The sequence below is a fragment of the Zosterops lateralis genome (assembly GCF_965231275.1).
Source record: "Zosterops lateralis genome assembly, chromosome: 1".
NCBI classification, from domain to species: domain Eukaryota; kingdom Metazoa; phylum Chordata; class Aves; order Passeriformes; family Zosteropidae; genus Zosterops; species Zosterops lateralis.
In genome coordinates, this window is record NC_139762.1 from 36,091,155 (window position 1) to 36,112,516 (window position 21,362).

A 21,362-nucleotide genomic window follows, 5' to 3' on the forward strand; every position below is an offset into this window, starting at 1 on the left:
TTTATTTTCAAACTGTACTTGTTAGCAGTTGGACGTAACACCAAACCTGATTTTGGGTTCCAAATGCTGCCATAATGGGAATATTTAATGATAATAAAATGCTTTCCTTCTCTTTCATTTAGAGTTCCACCTAATCTGACTAAGCAATCAGCAGTTAGTAGGCAGATCTAAATGAAATATTATTACTCTATAAAGCTGTTTAAATTTGAATGACCTTTTATTTAAGATGCATAAGCATTTTTCCAACATTTACACTGTTAAGCAAAGTATATGCTATAAAAGAAGCATTTATTGCTTGCTTGTAAAAATAAAATACAATATTGGTAAGTTAGCTGGAAGCTTGTAGATGTCCTAAAAAGATGACGAGGTAAGATAAGCAGTAGAGCTAAGCCAAAATTGCTCTGGAGGTCTTTCTGAATAGCTGTCAGGCTTATGTTCCCCTAGCACAATAATGGGCATCCCAGGAAGTGGAAGTCTCATGGGATAATTATTCTTCTGAGGTTTACATTGGTTTTTCTATGCCTTTTCCACAGACTGGCAAGACTGCCCTATAATTATTCTCCTCTACTTTCACTAGATGTTTCTAATGTAGAAATTAATAGAATTAAATTTGTATACATGCACTGTACTTACATTACCTAGCCTATTAATGAATTTCAAGCAATATTGAATGCTATCAGATGGCAATAGTAAGTGGTCTGGTTAGCTTTTATCTTGCAAATTGGATTTAAGTCTCACTGCCCTTGCCTCTTGAGATGTGTTTCTTTTTAATATTCAGCTCTATTTTCTGCTGTCATAAGCAGGCATATTTACTTGCTCAGATTGGTATACCTTTAACTATCCTTGAAAATAATAAGTAAAAGTTTAAAATGAATGTATTTTTTACAGCTGTTGAGTTTTTTATAGTTCTCAGTGCAGAAAGCTGACACATTTTCTCACTATCTCCCTTGGGAGCATCAAATAATGTTGATGAAATTAAGCAAAAAACCTGGCAAAACCTCAGCTTCCATTGGAGTGAGTCGTTGGGCAGCACACTGTCTCAGTCATTAGTTACAACTGATGTTGCCAATGAACTCACAGACAACCAGCAGCCTTATCCTCTGGGCTCTCAAGGCAATCTGTGTTTTGGGCGGTTTTGCTACTAGAATGATCTGACAAGCTCTGACAGGCTTTCCTGTATGATGCAACAAACATTCAGGAAAAGCAGGAAAAACTTTTTTGAAAAAGATACACATGTATTGGTGTAGTTCCAGGATGAAATACCCATCCTAGCTCTGGTGATGTTGGACATGAGTGAATTAGCTCATCTTTTTATCCAGCTTTTGTGTCTCCCAGGATGAGAGCAAAACTGCAGAGCGGAGGTTGCTCCTAAGACTTGCAGTTCTTGCTCGGCACCAGCCCTTCCCCTTAGCTTTAGAAAATGGCATCATTTTGCTTTGGACATTTGCCAGATCTTTCCAAAGGAAAGGCTTGAATTTGTTTTGTTCTCCCCTCTGTGCTCCAGAGAAACATTAGTCAGTTTTGAGTCTCTGAGCATGTAGACACACGCTTGTCCCTTGGGAGTAATGAAATGCTTGAACGGGAACCTTGCTTGGATGAAGATCGGTATGTTATCAGAAGAACAAAGCTCTCCTTGGTTTCGTTACTGGGAAGCAATTGATGGAAGGCATTTTCTTTGTGTCTATAGGTACTGATATGCCAGAGTACTGGTATCTCCATGTGGGCCCTGGCAGCTTGGGCACAAGGACAAAACACCTTCTGTAATTCTGCCTTGCATTTGGCCAGGTTTCATTGTCATGGCTGTGACAATGCTATGGCATTTAAAGAATTCTGACTCATTTGCTGTTTAAAGGGAAGACTGTACTGGATCATATAGATCAGCTGCTGATTTTGGCTCACAGAAAAAAAAAAGAGGATATTTGATGTCTAAACTTTACCATTCAGGATATAAATCACAGTAGAAAATGTACTTGCTTAATGGTATGGTATTGAATATTGTTTATTATTTACTTGATGGAAGCTTACAGCAAATACATTTGCAAAACTTTTGATGACTATTGCTTCTTTTCCCTGAGCCTTTGCAAAGAATTATATTAAATACTGGTCTGCTAATGTACTGTGAATACATTATTCATAATTAATTGTTCCTACACAAAGCGTTTCAGGGGGATGAGTTAGAGGGTTTGGTCAAAATTGTGACAATTGGGTGTATCTTTAAAAATAACAGGCTAGAAGAGGGTATTTTTTTCCTTACTGACTGATTTTATGATCGAAGGCATGATGGATGTGCTTTTAAGCACTAGCTTTACCATCTTCTGAGCCTTTCTGTAAGATTAGTGGGGTAAGAAACAAATTTTATTTGTTGTTTTTACAAGAGTGAAGAACAATTCCAGAAAAGGTACTGAGAAAAATTGAACTTTCTCCTAACTTCGTAGTTTATTTTCGTAAAAATAACCAGCCTATCTCTGATTACACAGAAGCAAAAACCATTTTTATGTAGGAATTACTGCTTCCACTCTTTTTGATATGCTTATAGCATGTAAAGAAATTTAATGTGTTCTAAGACACTTAAATATGGTATTCTTGTGGTGTCTACATCTTTAAAATTTGCAAAGTAGGAAACTGGGGTATTATGCAGGCTGAAGGTACATCTTCTGTTATACATTGTGGGTGGCTAAATTCTGTCCTCTCACTCGATGCCACTGGAGACACTCGTACATTGTCCCATGAGCACCAGTTTAGAATTTTTTTAATTTGGCAATGAAAATGCTAGAGAGACATGGGATTGGCCTCATCAGACAGGCCATTGGCCAAAGTTTCTCTGGGGAAAATGCTGCCAACATTGCAGATTGCCAAAGAGGAATTGTCTCACCCGTGCCCAGGCATCAGGACATTTTGCACAGACCTGTTGGTTAGTTTGTTAGAACTTGTGGAAGACCAAAGTGTATTTTAAATTTTATAGTGTTTCATACAAGGTATTTTATAAATATATGATACTGTAAGAACTCATTATCAAGTGTCAAAGTGCCAGGCTGTAGTAAAAAGCTCTTGGAAGAATTACAGACTTCCACAAGGCAATTAAAATTCCTCCCAAGTAAGGAAACAATATATAAACCATATTCTTCTGAGGGCAAATAATGCATGATCATATTTTAAATACTGGTAGTAATTATTTTATGGCTAAAATTGCAGAGAAGAAGGTGTAATCACATGGATCTTTTTGAGACATAAGATTCTTGTCAGTGTAAACAAACTATCATGGAACTGAATTTTAAGAAGGTCAACATTTCTCTAGTATTTAAATCCAAAGTAGTAAGAGCAGGAACATCTATTAAATGGTGGGTGGTCATAGAACACACCTGTGAAGTGTTTGTCCAACTATACAACATGCTTGATGAGAAGGTGGGTGCCTCAGTAATAGCTGACCTTAGTCCAAACTATTTTCTTACAAGAGATAAATTGAAGATTCACAGACTAACTTCACATAAAATAATAATTCAATGGGCCTTGAATGTAGCTGATATACTTACATAAAACTGCCCACCAAAGAATATGATTAATAGGGTCACTTTTTTTAACAGGGGAAGTATATAGGTACAGTGTTGCTTCTTATCCTTGGAGTCCCATTTATTCCAAGTTTTATCCAAGAGCTGTGGGAATGATAAATATGCTTTGCAGGTGGGTGGTGTTTTTCCTGTTTTTCATGTTTTAATGTACAGATGCAAATAATGCAGCAGTACTACAGGACCTGTAAAGCAAGACAAAGTAAAATGGAATAATTTGCTAAGCTTTTATTCTTCTGCATATCATTATGCCTGCTCTGAATGACAGGATAGATCCTATCTCTGATGTCCAGGGCTTGAAGGTGTGCTTAGGCCACAGAGTTCATTAAGGTCCCTGGGATATGTGTAGCCCCTGTGCTGAATACAACGTATTTTGTGGGTTTTGGAAGCTAACAGTGTAAATTCTCTGGTTCCCATGGCTTTGCTGAGTGAGACAAATTACTGGATTTCCATTTCATTTTGAGTATGCAGTTTCAGTCTTTAGAAATACTGACGTTTTTGTATCCAGAGAGGGGCAAGTGCCCTGCTATATGGAGCAGATGGAGATGAACTCTAAAAGCTGACAAACAGCCTCCACGGTCAACTGCAGGATTAGGACCACCTCACATCCTTGAACAGACAAACACTTGCACATCAGAAAGATGATAGAATGACTCATGTCAAAAATATCAGAGTTACCAAAAGCAATGATTTGGACTAAGGTTAATAAGTTTTCAGGGAATGTGCTGGCTCCTTTGGTAAGTCAAATAAAGGGGTATCATGTCAAGGTATGAGTGAATTTCTGGAACTGGGAATGGACTGGCAATACTTCAGCATAAATGCTCTAATTTAAATACTTCATGGTGACCATTTTTTGGCATTCTTGTGGTTATTTCTGTCACATGCTCTTTCCTACCATGCCTGAACTGCTTTGCTGGGTCCAGGGATCATTGGCTGGAAGGTTGTGGGGGATGAGTTTTAGGATGCAATAAGTAAATGACTGGAAATGCGTTGCCATATCCTGTACAGTGATAAAATTTCGGCAGCAGAACTATGCTCAGATATGCCAGCTGATTATCTGGTTTTGATTTTCAGCCAGGAACTAACTGGTCATTAGTTACAAGCTAAAGTATGTCTGTGTAAAATAGGAGGTCTGCTAATGAGATGTGATTTAACTTATGTGATGTGTTTATTCCTAAAAATATGTCCAATCTCTCAGTCAGGCAGAGCTCTGATGGTCCCATTTTAATGTCTTGATGCCTCTGGCTTATAGGTTAAAAACATGAAAAGGTGAAAATAACTGTTAGATTTTAATTACACTGGCCTTAGTGTTAAAACTAGAATGGTAACAATTATTTGGGTTTAGGGACACAATTTTTAGGGACTAGATTATATTTAATGGCAGCTAATAACTACAACAACTTTTTTGACAATGAATGATGCAGATATTTTTGATGATTTTTTCATTGTCTACCTTTCTAGGTTTTAGACACAAATCTTTAATAATCTGTGTAAGGAAATTCTTCATTATTGTTCTGGGAAAAACAACTTTTCAGAACACTTAGATTATGGAGGTTCTTAAATGCCATCCAGGGGCAATAGATTCACTGTGATTCAGCATTTGAAAGGACGTACCTATCTAAGATTAGGTAGTGTGATTACTCCTCTGCACTCTTATATCTTGCTTATTTCCCAGGAAATATTTAAAGCAGTGATAATATTTTTATCAGCTTACTTAGATTCCTGTCAGCTTCTTGGATTTGCACTCTGGAAGAGGTTGTTTAATTCTATTTTTTGGGCCCTTAGAAAGACTAGACTCCTAAAGAGTGTTTGAAAATTAGAACTGTACAGATACCCTTCCCTTTTCCACTTCTACTATTCCTATTGAGAACTCTGATTATTCTTTCTCATTTTCCACATTCAAAGTTATACTTTCAGTGCTTTTAATTATCTTTAAATCTGTGCAGAATAGAGAGGCAAATTATTTAATTAATGGGATATTGCTCCAATCTAATGCTCATAGCTGGCTGAACACCACTCACCAACTATAGAACATAGCTCCTTGTAATTTTGTTCTACAAGTTTAGCTGTGGATTTAAAAAATTCAAATCTCCTGTGATCTGTTGGAGTATGACCCTAATAACTCACTTACTTCAAACTCATATTTTATTTGATACTTGGTAACTCTTCTAAATTATTAAGTTTACCTATTTGCATGATCTTTTGCCTGTATTTTAGTAGAACAGACACATGCATTAAACAAAGTAACCAGGGATTGACTACCTGTCTATTAGTGGAAAAATAAAATTTTGAGATCTGAGGCAAAACGAGGAGAGAGCACAATTTGGAATGACCCTGATTGGTAGAACTGGCTAAATGAGCTACTTTCAGAGCAGTGGCTTCTAATAGCAAGTTTGTGGCAGGCAAAAGGAAAAGATAGAAAATAGCTGTCAATTTATATTGTGGTTATTAAAAGCTTACTGTTTCAGTCTAATTGCTGTGCGAGAGAGAACTCCACCCCTTTTGTGAGATTTTTCTGACATCTAAATTACACACTATTGCTGATTTTTAATATTTTTTTAGAAGAGAACAGCACAGTGGGAAGCTCCCATCATCTGAATTAATACTCCAATTATAAACTGTGTTGCAAGTAAACAGTTTGATCATTTCTGTACCTTATGCTGAAAGCTAAAGTGCCTCATTAAGACAAGAACTGAAGTCTCATTCCATATTTTAGCTGTCCCTGTACTTGTGATGAGAAAGTTCAGTGATAAAGCTGGCAACTGCTCACTCCTCCATGGGGAACTATTCATTCTGAATGAAACATTAAAAAGAGTTTTTGACATGCTGAAGTATTTCAACAGCTCCATTGCTAATTATTAACTGCAAAAGAGTTAATTTTACTCTTCACAGTAGCAGTGACTTTTCAGGAGTTAGACTGGGGGACTTATTTGACAGTATGATTATTTGCAACTTTAAAAATAAGAATATTCTTTCTTACTGTGGTCAGATGTATCTGTAAGGGTAGCTACCATATGTAATAGAAGTCATCATGACATCCAAAGTATATGCCAAATGAGTGCCATCAAACGTAGGAAAACATGCCAATTTAAAGGAGTTTGCAAAATGACTGCAAAGTGACATTTCTGTGTATGTGTATATATTAATTGTTGAGAGGGCAAAATAAGTTAAACTAGCCCTTCACAAGGACAAGATTAGAACGTAGGGGATCAGGTAAGGAGAAAATTAGCTTCTGTAATTGCTATTTTTTTCATCATGGAGTGGAATGGAAACTAAAGAATGGATGTGTGTTTTGTGTGTCAGAAAATAACTGATGCCCCCTAGAGAAACCCTCTTATTCTCTTTCATTTTAGTCTCCATCCACCATTGTATGCCAAGAACCACCCACCTGCAGAACTGCCTGGCAGAAAAGGACCTGGCAGTTCTGGTGGACGCCAAGTTCAAAATGAGCCAGCAGTGTATCCTTCCCTTGAAGGTAGCTGGTGGGATCCTGGGCTGCAATTAGGAGCAGCATTGCCAGCAGGTCAAAGGAGAAGTGATTCTTCCCCTCTGCTCAGTGCTGATGAGGCCACAACTGGGTTGCTGTGCCCAGCACTGGGTTCCCCAGTGTGCGAGAGCTATGGACATGCTGGAGAGATTCTTATAAAGGGCTGCAAAGGCACTGCAGGGCTGGAGGATCTCTCCTATCAGGGAAGGCTAAGAAAGCTGGGACTGTTCAACCTGGAGGAGAGAAGGCTCAGGGGAATCTTGTCAAAGTGTATGAATATCTGAAGAGAAGGTGCAAAGAGAACAAAGCCAGCTCTTTTCTGTGGTGCCCTGTGACATTATCAGTAGTAATGGTCACAAAAATGAAACACAGGAGGCTCTATCAGAACATCGGGAAACAACTCTTCACGGTGAAGGTGACCAAACACTGACACAGGTTGCCTAGTGGGGTTGTGATGTCTCCATCCTTGGAGATACTCAGGAGCTGTCTGGACATGGTTATAGGTGGCCGTGCTTGACAAGGGGGTTTGGATCACATGAGCTCCACAGGTACCTTCCAACCCCAACCATTCTGTGGCTCTGTGATGGCCATCCACATCATAGTAAATTGAATAATAAAATTCTGTCTGTATGAAGAAAAGTATTAAAAAACCTCATGTCCATAAAGAGTGCAAACTCTGTTTATCTTCCACAGAAGCTCTTACTGAGCAGTTTTCTATTCTATATATAATTACATATATAAAAGTAAGAAAAATATATTTAATAATACATGCTAAGTTAATGTTTTGGAAACAAAGCAATAAATATGAAAGTGTACGTGGTGAACCTGTGAAAAAGCTCTTTAAAGGAAATATACAAAGGGCATCAAAATACTCATAATTACTAGTCTTGGTCCTAAAATAACAATAGAAGATTAAAAAAATTAGTAACTAGACTTGTTCATCCGGTGAATCATTTATCTGCACACTGCCAGTAAACCAGTGGCTTCCAGATTGGTCTTTCCTCACACACAAGTGTCTTTCCTTGCACATGCAGGTCATAGTTTTAAAATTAGTTGTTACTGGAAAGGAAGTCCAAAATTCAGACAATGGTGGCAGAGAACCCAGGCTGAGGCAGTTCTTCCAAGGTGAACGGCAAAATATTTTTTATAATCCTTTAGTAAGGACAAAGGCAAAAAAAAAAAAAAATTAAAAAAAAAAAAATAAGATCTTTACTCTTTTTTTGTAGACACTACAAGAAATCAGCAAATAATGACAGTTCCCCTTTGGTAGGTGTCCTGCTGCTAGTCTGTTTAACTCTTTACTGCCATGGGAATCACTAATACTTTTTGGCATATCTAGAACTGGGCATGGCATATAACTACAGTATGAATATTTTTTACTGTTCTCCTTAAGCTTAGAAATCCCACTTGTAAGTCAGAAATATGGTGTAATTTATGGGCTTTCCTGTAAAACAGAGTTTATTCTTTTCAGTGCATTACCAGTCCTGATAGTCAGAAGAATCACTTGGAACTTAATTTCTTATTAGATCTGCTTTAGCCAAGTCAGTCCTGGTGATGGTAGCACAAACCCACGTGTTGGCATTACATCATCATTTTCACAGAGTATAAGGAAGTAGTAAAAAGCAATTCTGTAATTCCCGTGTCTTTCACAACTACATCCATAAAGGTGTCACTTTGGTGCAGGGCCAGGCCCAGTGAAGAGCAAGGGTTGAAGTCCATGGGTAACTTTACTTACTATAAACTTAATGTAAGATCATTTCTCAGAAATGGCTTAAGAATGACTCTGAGTAATGTATTAACCCTTTACTGCCCACTATTGGCAGTAATACTGTATTCTGTCTTCATGTTTTTGTGAAAAAAAATCTTATGTAGTTTTAATTTTTATCTGTCTGCTTAAAGCTTTGCCACCTTTTCAGTCCTCCCTTTACTTTAGTCTTTCTACACTTACTCAGTTTTAAGTGCTCCATCAGCTTTAAGAAAGCATTTTTTCCTAAGATCCTTTTCATTCTCTCTGCTCTGTGAAGAGTAAAGCAAATATAGTGAAGAAATAACCTTTTTTTTTTTTTTTTCTTGCATTTTCCAGTTCCAAGTATAACTTTTGGTTTGAAAATTTTCTCCAATATCTTTTTTTTGTCAATTTTGCATTATGAGAAACCTTTTCATAGTTGTAATATTCCTCAAGGGTCAGCATTCTGCATTCCTTTTGCCCTTCTGTTTAGCATACAACTGACTTTTAGTACCTTTTTAGGTGTAATAAATACTCACTTTCTCAGCCAGTATATTTCAAAGCTTTCAGTTAACAGTATTGCCTGTAATATTATTTGTGGAAGTCTCTTGTGCTTTTTTGCCAGTTCTAGTCTTTGCAATAAGTACTCCAATGTTTTCTGGTTTTGCCGAGGTCATTTATGATACAGTTTGGAGAAGACTTAAAAGAATTTTAAAAATACCTTAACTGGACATTCTGTACTTCTTTTACAGTGAGTCTTTCTTATGCTGACATTCAAAAAAGCATGACCTTGGGATATTTTGTTGGGTTTTTCGGAGTTGTTATTCATCTTGTGATCTGAGTTTCTCCTTTGACAACTGCTTTCAACCTTAGCTGGCACATTTTCTGAATCTAGACAAGAAGTCACTGTATAAAATATGAACCTTTTGAGAAAAAAGCAATAAGAAAGACCCTGTCTTATCACTTGAGAGTACCTCAGTGAGCCCTTTTCCCCACACTGCCAGTGACAGTTTTGATACTCATTATGATCAAAGTTCGTATGAGGGATATCATTTCATGAGACATCAATGCAGAGCATTTGTCATTTTTGCCAAATCTGATTGGTTGACTGATTTTTGCTAAGTGGCTCAAAACTGAGGTCTGTAGGCCTTGCTGAGACCATTACTATGTGCAGAACTGAAGGCACAAACTGTGTGAGTTGAGGTGTCCTGTACTAACTGAGCCAACCACCCAAACTTGTATTGGTAACTTCTGTGAGCCAGAACTGCTGTTTAAAATCTTGTGATGGAGAGTAGAACACAATTTAGTGAGTAAAGCTGCTGTGTAATACAGAGGAATAACAAAATACAGAAGAACAGAAATTTCAAAAAGAGTAAATAGTAGTTATGCAATCTGCTTAGGCAAGCTTTGCCTATTTGGACCTCTGACTTAGCAATGGTTGAAGTTCAGTCTAATCTAGCCAATCAGGATGGGAGTCCTAAGACTTTACCATACAAGGATGAGAGTTGTCTAAACAGGGGTCAAGCTGCCTCCTGCCATAAAAGAAGAGGTTTCTATCTGGGTTCCATTAGACCTCTCCCTGATCCTCAACCATGACCCTTGTCTTCAAGTTGTATTAAAACTCATTATTCTTTATTTCCCTACAAATGGATGCCATCAAATGCGTAATTGCTTGACAATAAAATCTGTTAGTACTATCACTATGGCATTTTGTTCCCTGTGATTTAGGACATGCTTTCAACTGAAAGGATCACAGAGGATGTAGCAGTACCTCCTAATGGTGAATGTGAAGCTGGTGACACGTGGGTTTCCTCAGAGTGTGCTGCCTTTTAGAATTATTTTAGCTGTTGAGGAATGGTTCTGACCATGCTTTCCGGGGCAGACAGGTTCAAAACTGTGACAAATCAAATGCAATCATTGGGAGCTTTGTTGTATGATTTATCTCCTGGATGATTGTCCATCTCGGCTGCAGTGTTTCCTCACCATCACTCTGTCTCCCGCTAATGAAGCATTTTATGACCACTTGTACCTCAACTTTCACTGTTGAATTTAGTGCACAATTTTTAATTAATTTGCAACAACCTATAGTCATTGGTTTTTCATTGCTTTTCCCCCTCTTACTTCCTTATCTAAACTCACAAGTATAGATAATAAGATACTTGCATTATCTCAGTGTTTCTTTTATTGCAAAAATATACTAAATGAAGAAGGAAATTCAGAAATTCTCTTGCAGTAGCACAGAAGTATTGACTGAATAATTCAATACACAATATTATGGTGTTATGGTAAACTATATGTGAAGCAATAGTTGTATGGGGGGAAAAAAAGAGTGACATAATACTTTTAGAAGACATAATTTGAGAAGAAATTAGTTCTTTTATGAATAAATTTCATTTGTCTCATGAATAGCCTCATATAATTTAAAGTAAGTCTTCTGCATAATGAACTTGCAAGCTAATTACTCTTGGATTGCCACACCACAGTATAACTCTGTCAGTCTGGGAGCGTTTTGAACTTTGTCAAAGTTGTGTGGTGGATTCAGTTGAAAGTGAAACCGAATGGGTTTCCCAATTGATATATCTACAAATTGTTGTAGGGTGCCATTCCAGACACTAACTGTGATTGTTGCTACATTTACCCTCTTCTAAAACAATAGAGTTAAAAGTGGCAGATGGTAGTTAGTGATTAACATTCCTGGTAAACAGACTTTTGCAGGGATATATTTAAAGTAGTTGTGTGTATGTAAATAGACACAGAGCATGAGCTCTGCAACTATAATTGAATTATATTAGCATAACTTAAGTAGAAGTTTAGTAAATAACAAACACCTTAATTAACCTGCACAGTTTTGGCAAGTTAATGACATACCCATGGTAAATTGCTTAAAAGTTTTTGGCAGCAAAACTTAAACGTTTTGGCAGTTCAGAGCCAAATTAGTGCCCAGTACCCCACCCTTTGTTGCTGGTGTTGCTCCTTCGGCTCCAGCTTGGTTTCTGCTGGGATATCTGTAGGTTACAGCAGTTGCCTTTCTTGCAGAGAGCTGGAAACCTCCCCATGGAGTGGTCACTAGCAAAAGACACCAACTCTTTGTGCCCCTTTAGTCAATATTGTCACGATAATGTAACCTGTTTGTAATGGCAGGTTTTGCTGTCTTTCCTTTTTCTATCTTCTTAATATTGTTTTTGTTGATTCAGCTTCTGGAAAATATGCCAATTACATATGCTAGTGGGTTCAAGAAGTGTAATTGACCTCATTGAAACTGTCAGATCTGTGCATCCGAGTCCAACCTGAGCTGTGCGTCTTTTTAGCCCCAGCATGTGTTATTCATTGATGCTCATTTTCAAATCTTACTAGTGGGGTTAGAAACCAGATTGAAAACCAGTTGTCATTTATCTGTTTATCATGCCAGGTAAAGCAAATAAATAATGTTGTTACCATATAGTTAATTATTTTAAAAATACTGATGAGTATTGCAAATTGGTAAAAAAAATTAATTTCTTTTACAGTTGAATAACTTGGGGAAAGCACATTGGATCCACAAGTGGTTGAAATTTGTATTCTTCTCTCACATAGCAAACTGTACTGTAAATAGGCTATCATCTCTCTTGGGAAAGAAATGTGAATTTTGCTGACAAGTAGAGGTCTCTCAGCAGAAAAATGCATGCTGACAGTTTGACCCAGTGGCCAAATGACTGATTTCTTTCTCTCTTTTTGTTTCTATTTTAGATGCTGAAGAATACCAACCTCCAATATGGAAATCATACTGTGAGTATACAAGCAATTTGAATAATCTTAGTGCCTTATCAAGGTGTCAGTCACTGTTAGCTGTTAGGTCTTTTCTCTTTTTTGGTTTTTTTTTTTTTTGGAAGGAAGACATAGATGTACCAGATGCTTGTACAAATTATTTTATGGGACAGCAGCAAAACCTGAACTCTTATGGATTTCCATGGAACAAGGGCATCAGGATTATGTGTGCAAGATTCCCTCTGTTGCCTTACAAGTGTGCAGCTCCTGGGTTTCATGGTTTCTCTGCTGAGATTTTTCAGGAAGGATTTCAGAGGTAGAGGTTAATGCTTTGTATGTTTACTAAAGGTCAGGCTTGAGAATACTTGTCTTTTTATATGGGTCACCAAATCACTTTAAGATAATAATATTTTTGATCCTTAGCAATAGAAGCTGAGTTTTGAAGTGGTGGTTTAGAAGTTGGAGACAGCATTATCAGCTCTTTGAACCTTCCTGTCTGCCTTTAGAAAAATCATTTGCATAGAGTACAGTGCAGAAGTGCATATTTTATGCTCTTTTGCTTTGTTCCAAATGTATTTTCTAATAGAGTAGCACAGATCTAAGACAAAATATTGGCTTTTAAATCCCTCATTAAAGATGGCCTTTAAATTCGATCTTTTATTTTAAATCCTTCCTGGAACTTTAATAAGAGTGTAGCTTTGAGGATAGAGAGCTGTTTCATTCTTTTTATTTTCAGATGCAGAACTATCCTAAGCAAAAGTCATCTCTTTTATTGTGGCAAATTCAGTACACTGCCATTACCAAAATGCAACTACAAAAAGGCAATGATCACAGTAGCTACATGCATGTACGTGTGTAATTTTGAAGACTAGAATAAACTTGTCGACTTCACTTAAATGCGCATTAAACTGTCTTGCTGACTTCAAAGACATCACCTTTGTGTTACCTGAGAATGACATTCTGCCCCAGAATGGTCTGGGATTTTTTCAACCAAAATTTGAATATGCCATTATTTTACAGGACTTGCTTCTCAGAGAACTGTTTTCTAGATACTCTGTTGTTGTTGTTGTTGTAATGTTTTGAATATATAAGAGAAGCCTCCTAAAAAGTCAGAAAGTGTTAGACCATTCCAGCATTCTTTGCTGAGTACTTGAAAAGGAGCAGACAACTGAGTGATTTTTTAAAAAGAGGAACCTGGCTTACTCAAAATCAATGAAAATGTTCCCATTGACTCTGAGGAGAGCAGCATTTCAAATGACAGATACTTCCTATTTAGCAGTAAGTTTTCATTAAAAAGTCAGGAAATAAGCACATACATTTACTTACTTGCTCTTAGTTGCCCCAGTTGTGCAGCAGACAGATCACTGCAGGCAGTGAAAAAGTTTGGTTACTTTTATCCGATGACTTACATATAGTCCAAGGAAACATTTTTAAATGGAAAAAAAGAGATCCAACACAACCAGAATGGATAAATAGTCTATGAATATATAATTTCCTATTCTACTGTATGTAGGATGCCAATATTGTGGTAATGACAAAATCAGGGCCTCAGTGTCTAAACTCCATGCATTAATAACCTTGGAAAAAGTTGCACAGCTCCAAAATGCAGAAAATTATTTAGGTTTAGAAAGATTTACTGCTGAGACTGCTTAGCCACAGATAAACATTTTTCTTTGCAGTGGTATGTAATGTATGCTTCTTTACTCAGCAAGAAGAATTCTGATCTGGTAAATTAATTATAGGGGTTATGTCCAGCAATAGTGTTTGTCTATGATTCAATCTGCTGCCCTATATCGTGACAGTTTTAACTTATGTATCTATTTCAAGCTTAACACTTTGAGTTTACTGCCTATTTAACAATGGTTTTCAGTGTATTTTACCTAGTAACTTTTAAAGTTTGCTAACATAGTAGTAAGATATTTTGCATACAGTTTTGATTTCTTATTTTATGTCCTGGATAAATTTAGGTGACTATGTTGCCTTTTATTGACATCAAGATCAAGGCTTCAGTCCTTCCAGCTTCTAAACAAAGGCTTAGAAGGAAACTCCAGATTTTCCTGTTTATGCAGACTAAGTATTCAAATAAACAGTCTTGCACGTGTCCATGGACAAATACTAAACAAAGTGCAACAGTTTTCAGAACTCAATTCTAACTGTTTTGACATGATGTACAAATTTGATTCAGCTATATTTAGAAAACATGGACACTTCTAATGCAGAAGATCCTCACTTGCTTATGAAGAATTGTTAGAATTTCATAGATTTCACAGGTGAAAAAGTTTTTCAGACTTTTTCTGATCGCCCTGGGACACAGACAATAAAATAAATGGCAAGAGTAATTTTGTATTAACAGGAAGGAACCTGGGAAAAAGTTTGGAAAGTTTCTAGCAGCCAGCAGTCTCTAGACAGTGGGTTTGATTGCATTTTTACCTGAGAAGAAGTTCAACAAATAACAGATTCCTTATATCATTCCAATAACAGATTTCTTTCTGTAGTCTGCAATATGTTGGAAATATTATAGAAAATAGTATTTTGCCATTTTACCATCCCTGAGGTAGTAAACAAAGATAAGAATCACAGAATGTGGGTTATCAGGGCTTCTGGGGCGAGCTGATCTGGTTTCCCACTCAAAGCATGACTATTGGTGGCTCTAGAGCAGGACAGCCATGGCTTTACATAACTGAGTCCTGAAAACCTACAAAGGTGCAGCCTCTGCCGCCTTTGTGGGTAACTTGCTCCAGTACTGCACTGTCCTCTTAGAGGAGAACTTGCTCACCCTACCCTTACTGGAATGAGTAGGCAATTGGTTTGACTGAAAGAGCATAGTCATTGCTGGTTTCCACAATGCACATATGTGCTTGAATTTTGAAGAGATGTAAAACCATTTTTTCCTCCTTTTACCCCTGTTGAGATTGGCATGTGCTGAGTCAGTCATGTGTCAATGCCACTTCAGTGTTTGTTTGCATTATTCAAGATCTGTGTGTTGGTGGGAAGCTAAGTGGCAAGGCACAGAGCATCAGCTGATGCCATGCTTCAGCTCCTCACGAAGTTTCTCTGCCTTCTGTCCTTCATCAAATAATAGGCACAGTGTCCGAGACTCATTTTTGTTAGAAATTAAGTCTTTGTTTGAGCCAAGCACTTAGGTTCCTAATTAAGCATGTGAGTAATCCTGCAGAAATAGGACAGCTCATATTGTTCAAGCTCAGCACATGGATAAAAAATGCCTGACTGAGATGAGGCTGAGGAGGTAAAACTAAGGAACTCTGCGAAACATTCTGGGACAGAAGGTGGTATGTTTCCTTGCTGCATGATAAAAGTGGTGATAGGAATTTTTCCTCTCCGCTGGAGCATCACTGAACACTCATCATAGGTGAGTTAAAGGAGAAAGCTTGAGGTCCTAACACACTGCAGAATGAAAAAAAGAAAAAATAGTATGAAGAAATGGGTGATAACTCTTCTTCTCTGGCAGAAAAGGAGTAAGTGTTGATTTTTGCATGTTTCTTAGGCAGATTGGATTTTGGAATTAGACAGATCTTCCTAAAACATAGTGTAGAATTTCCCTATTTCATCCCCTGAGACAAGACTCGTGCTATAATGGGAACAAAAGAGAGAAAGATATATTCTAACCAGCTACTTTACATCTCAAAGAAATGTTCCTCAAGTAATTCAATAATAAATTTAAGTTTTGTTAACACTTTAAGTTCCAATGTGATTATGATACTATGAATGCTGGCAAGCTATAAAGATGTTCAAGGGTCAAATAGAGGCTACTGCATTTTTCTGTTGCAGTGCTGCATTTTTGCCTAATATTTAATGTGCATTATTACTGTGCATTTCATTTGCATCTGATGCTGAACAGAAAAACACTCCTTGTCTGATGCAGTTCTCTGAGAGCAGTGATAATACATTTCCTTTTTGCAAGCAATTGACTTTTTATAAGGTTAATTTTCTCAGGGCTAAAATAATAATGCATCATTATGTTCGAGTGTCATCTTTTCTATGATCACAGTGGGTTTGTCTGTAACCTGCCTGTCAGTTCTAAATGCTGGAATTGACTGGGTCAGATGTCAATCACTGCTTGCCACTGCATTAAATAAATGTGTTTTTCTATTATTTCACTTAACCATGGTCTTATACATTGAATTCTGTTTTAAGATGTTCAGAGATGGGAAAATGAGGCAGAAAGGCAAAGATTGTTTGTCATTTGAGCAAGTAGGTGAGGGATGTGTGCCTTCTGAATCTCTGACCATCCCCTGGACTGTGCTGGGGTCTCAGCAATGTCAGCCTCAGTGTGAGTGCCCGGCACTTTGGAAAAAGTGTATAATGAGATCAGGCAGAGCTGCAGGATGTTCAGCACTTCTGAAAATGAGGTCACTTAATGAGGTGTCTGTGCTCATTGGAACTTAGCTGTAGGGCACATTTTTCTCAAGTCACCTTAGCCATAATACTGCACTGTATTCATAGCCCATTAGCAGGCTTCCTCATAGCAATCGTTTGAAGCAGAAACAGCAGAGACCTTTCTAAAGGAAAACACAGTTTTTGGTAGGGTCACACTGGCTTTGCTCCTTAATGCCTTAGTCTGTGAGATACTGCCTTCCTTGTTTTCCACTTAACTGAACTTTCACTGTTGTTTTACCTTCTCCACCCTTCCCTTGCTGGGTGTCTTTACAGGGCATCCTTGGCAGCTGAACGTCTGTCTGTCTGTTTCTCCTCTGTTGTTTGTCTCCAACTGAGCTGCTCGGTGTCCCTTACCACAATGTCGCTGGTGGTTTTCGGTCTTTTCTCTGCTCCCAGTCTGTCTTTTCTCCCTCTGTCTAATGATTCTGTATCTCCCTCCACTGGTTTGTCTTTCTGTCAGTTTAATGACTATCAATTTAAAGTTAATATGGCCAAATCTGAAATTTTTGTCTTTCAGAGGAAACCATTTCCCATTTGTAACATTTTCTGTGCGTACCACCATTCACAGACATCTTGATCATGCTTGGGCCATTTTCACATCCAGTACATTTAGCATATAATTTGTAATTATTTATTTGTATAGTAATAATCTTACTATGCTTTCTTCTGATGTTTTTCTAAATCAGATCTGTTTCTCAGTTTATATTATTGTGCAGATTAATGACCCACCTTTCTCTTAGAAAGATAGCAACATTTTCCAATCTATTCAAAATACAGTTGTTAAGATGATTTGTCTTCCTTGCACTCATCGTGAATCCTTGCACTAATTTGTCCCACTACACCCTATAAGCATTCAGGTTTTTTGTGTTTGCTTTCAGGTCTTTCGTGTATGTATCTGCCCTTTCCTGTTAATCATTCCTTCCTTTGTTTTCTGAAATGCTGACTCTTCTCCCCACCATTGTTTCTTCAGTGTTATCAGCCTTAGAGATCCTTTTGGTCATGTTAGAGAGCTCTTTGCTTTTTCATGTCTCAAAAATGTAGCAGATCACAAGATAGGCTTCCTGTGTGTTCTTCAGAACAACTTGTTTTGCATCAGTCTTATCAAAGCTGTCTTAGAAACAGCTCCACTAGCTTAATTTGCTGTGTCAGTCAATGTTTAACAGCTTTGATTATTGAAAAATAGAATTTTTATGAAGTATGATTTTTCAGTTAAAATTCAAATTAATTAATTAGGGAAATAGATAATTTACTTTAAATGAGAAGCAGTCATATTCCTGCCACGTTTTGAATCTTCAGAGTGCCTTCTCTCCACTGGAAATGTGGGAAAGGAAAAAGTTGTTATTTTCCTCTTGATATGTTTAGTATTAAGCATCATTAACTTGCTCAATCAGTGGTTATGCTCATTTCAGACATTCAGAAGTTAATTCTAAAATCATGATATTGGGCTGCAGAATAATCAGAGGTTTAAAAAACAATCTGTGATTTCTGAACAAAATTTTCACAGATTGTTTGACACTTTATTCAGATACACAAGGTCACAAAAGAGTAGAAGTCTTTGAATCTTAGTCAGATAATTACAAGAGGTAAAAAAGACCGTATTTATCATGGAGTCATCAAAATATTATCAAATTATCATAAATCTTGTGCAAAAGTAGCAGGAGATCTGACAGTGCTGAATGATGCAGACTAAATCCAAAGCCTTAGGAGAAATTTTGAGCTAGATCACATTCAGCATGAAAATTAGTAGGTAATATAAGAAATGATGAACTGTCCTTCTGTGCCTCTCCAAGGAACCAGGGATGAAGACTGGATCAGTTAAAGAAGAGGTTATGGGTTTTTCCACTTTGAAATTAGCAGAAAGCAGGAGCCCCCAAAGCTTTCACTTCCCATTGAGTCTGTGTGACAAACTTGGGTGCAAGCTGAGGATTTCCCCACTTTCCAGATTTCGTTGCTTCTAGCCCCATTTAAAGAGAAGGTGCAGAAGATAGGAAAAGGTGCTGAGGGCCAACACCTACCTTTTCAATTCACTTTCTGCAACAGGGCTTCTGTGTTTATCAAATCTAGAGACATTTCTATTCCTCCTGTAATCTCCCACCTTTTCGGGCATAATTCTGAGCTTCTCTAACATTGTGAATAAATGTGCCCTGGAAACACAGTCTTTTAAAAAGATTCATGGACACGACATGATCTCTCCAAATACAAGAAGGTCAGCATACAGAAGGCCTTTCTCAAGGGAGGCAATCCAAACCTCTGGGATTTTTACTGGAGTTATGGAGAGACAGTCTGTCTGTGCTGGAATTGATTACTGTCATTGCATGTCAGCTTCTTCTCACGACTCTGGAGTGGAAGGGAGGGAGAGGATCTCATTAAATACATGCAGTGAAGGGTTAGGGGGCCAGGCAGCAAGTACCCCTAGCCTCAGATCTCTCTCCTGCAGCCCTCAGAAGATTTGCAAAATTGATCCAGGGCCATTTGAATCAGGCATAATTGCTCTGAAAGGAAAGTTTGCTTGCTCCTCAGTAATCACCAGCAAATCTTGAAATAAATTATGAGATTGTGACAAACCCATTCAAAGGTCCTGAACTTTTTCTTAGCCTATCCCAAAAATTGCTAGTGTTATTGGTAAACAATCTGTTTTTGGGTTTTTACAGCATGGTATATGCAAAAGTGGGATTTTATCCTGAGACAGACCTAGTAAGTCTTTCTGGCTAGTCTTCCCTGGTTAGAAATGTAAAAACCAGTACAGAAGGATAATACTTCTAGCAGTTAAAGCATTGATCACTTGAGTGAGTTTGCCAGTCAACAACCAATTTTCATATAAATTACTTAGGCACGCTGAAATACCTCATTTTGCTGTCACTGTCTTTGCATTTGCATTTTTCTCTGCAGCCCCTGGCTAAAAAGACTCATCTGAATAAAAGTTTGTGTATGTTGCCATCTTTTAATGATCTGTACATTTTTGTCTTTGACAGTGTATCAATTGCAACAAGAGGCACCACGTCCCAAGAGAATCATCTGTCCTCGGGAGGTCAGTTCTTTTGCTCTACCTTGTTATATCTGATGAATTGTCAGCAGCATATGATTACCAGAAAATCCTTTGTAGAGTCTGTGGGTATTATTTGTGTTAACTTTTCTATGCCATTATTTTATATCATCATTTCTGTTAAGGTTGATTAATTAAAGCTGGATAATATTTGCTAATTAGGAATGAGAGCCTCATTCGACCACTAGAAGCACCTTCATTAGACAAGTAATTACCCATCATTGTTTAGTGTGCTTTTCTGTGTTCTACCTAAAGTTTCGAGTTTCCTTGTCAAAATGAAGGTGTATTCCTGCATCTGCATAATAATGTCTGTGTGATGTTTCAACATGATACATATAGTTTCACTTTGTTGAATGCTTCCTGCCAAGTACTATGTTCAGGTTAAAATACTGAAATGATAGCCAGAGAGCTCTGTTCTCTCACAGAGACTTGGAAGATTATAGAATATATAGAAATCTGCAGGACTGCAGGTTTGGCTGAGTCATCTTGTCCCCTTGTTTTCTTCTTCTGTATTTCTCCATTTCTACTTGCTGTAGTATGTCAGTTCATCAACCTGCATGGCATAGTAGTAATGGAAAACATGTAGATGTCTGTGCTCAATCAAAAAACTGTGATAGCTTTATCTCCTCTAATGTCAGGGACAAATTTTGTGCAAATAGACATGTGATACTAGCGGTAGAAATACTAAACATGTGAAGTGATTGCACAGGATGTAAAAGATGATGTGCAGAAAGATAGAAGCTGCAGCTCATTGCTGTGATATGCAGCTCTATTTCCAGAAATCATCCTGAGCTCTCTCCTGCTTCCCCACACTGTGTGCCCATGAAAGCAAAGTCCTAGAATCTTTCAAACATTTACATACTGTCTCAAAACACTTCTATGTGAGGCAGGAGGTTTTGTAGCAAGGCACAGGTACTTGCCTGGGTTCATTAAGAAAATCCATTGCAAAGGCAGGAATTGAGTACAGTTTACCTGAGTCCACCCAGAGCCTTAGCTAAGAGATCTCTGCATTTTTCTCTCAAGTGCCCTCTACTAGTGGCAGGCAGGGAGAGCAGGCTCTTGGCCTCAGTCTGGAAATCTTCAAGTTCTGTCAGTTTGGGATGGTCCCAAGACATATACACAGGATGCTAAGAAGGACAAGCAGAGTGGGTGAACCCTTGTGCCATCCTTTCTCCCTGTCAAAGATGAGGCTTGGGGAGAAGTGTGTGCTAGCCCTCAGGGACTTCACTGAACATGTGCTGACAGGTTTTATCAAGACCTTCCTCTCTGAAATCCTCATGCAAACCAAAGGACAGTTAGGTCTCTGTGGCTGGCATTCTTAAAAGGAGAGGACAGTAAGGGTTTTACTGAATTAATATCACATAACAGATACTAAACTAGTCATGGTATAGTTAAAAATAC

At 37.7% G+C, this 21,362-nt stretch overlaps 1 protein-coding gene across 1 annotated transcript in view; it reads left to right on the forward strand.

Moving 5' to 3' along the window:
• Nucleotides 1-21,362, forward strand: part of CHN2 (chimerin 2) — a 158,779-nt gene that overhangs the window by 53,448 nt on the left and 83,969 nt on the right. The window contains exons 2-3 of the mRNA XM_083880746.1: nucleotides 12,503-12,541; nucleotides 19,891-19,946. Coding sequence (XP_083736872.1) covers nucleotides 12,503-12,541; nucleotides 19,891-19,946 — 95 coding nt within the window. The remainder of the gene's footprint in view (nucleotides 1-12,502; nucleotides 12,542-19,890; nucleotides 19,947-21,362) is intronic.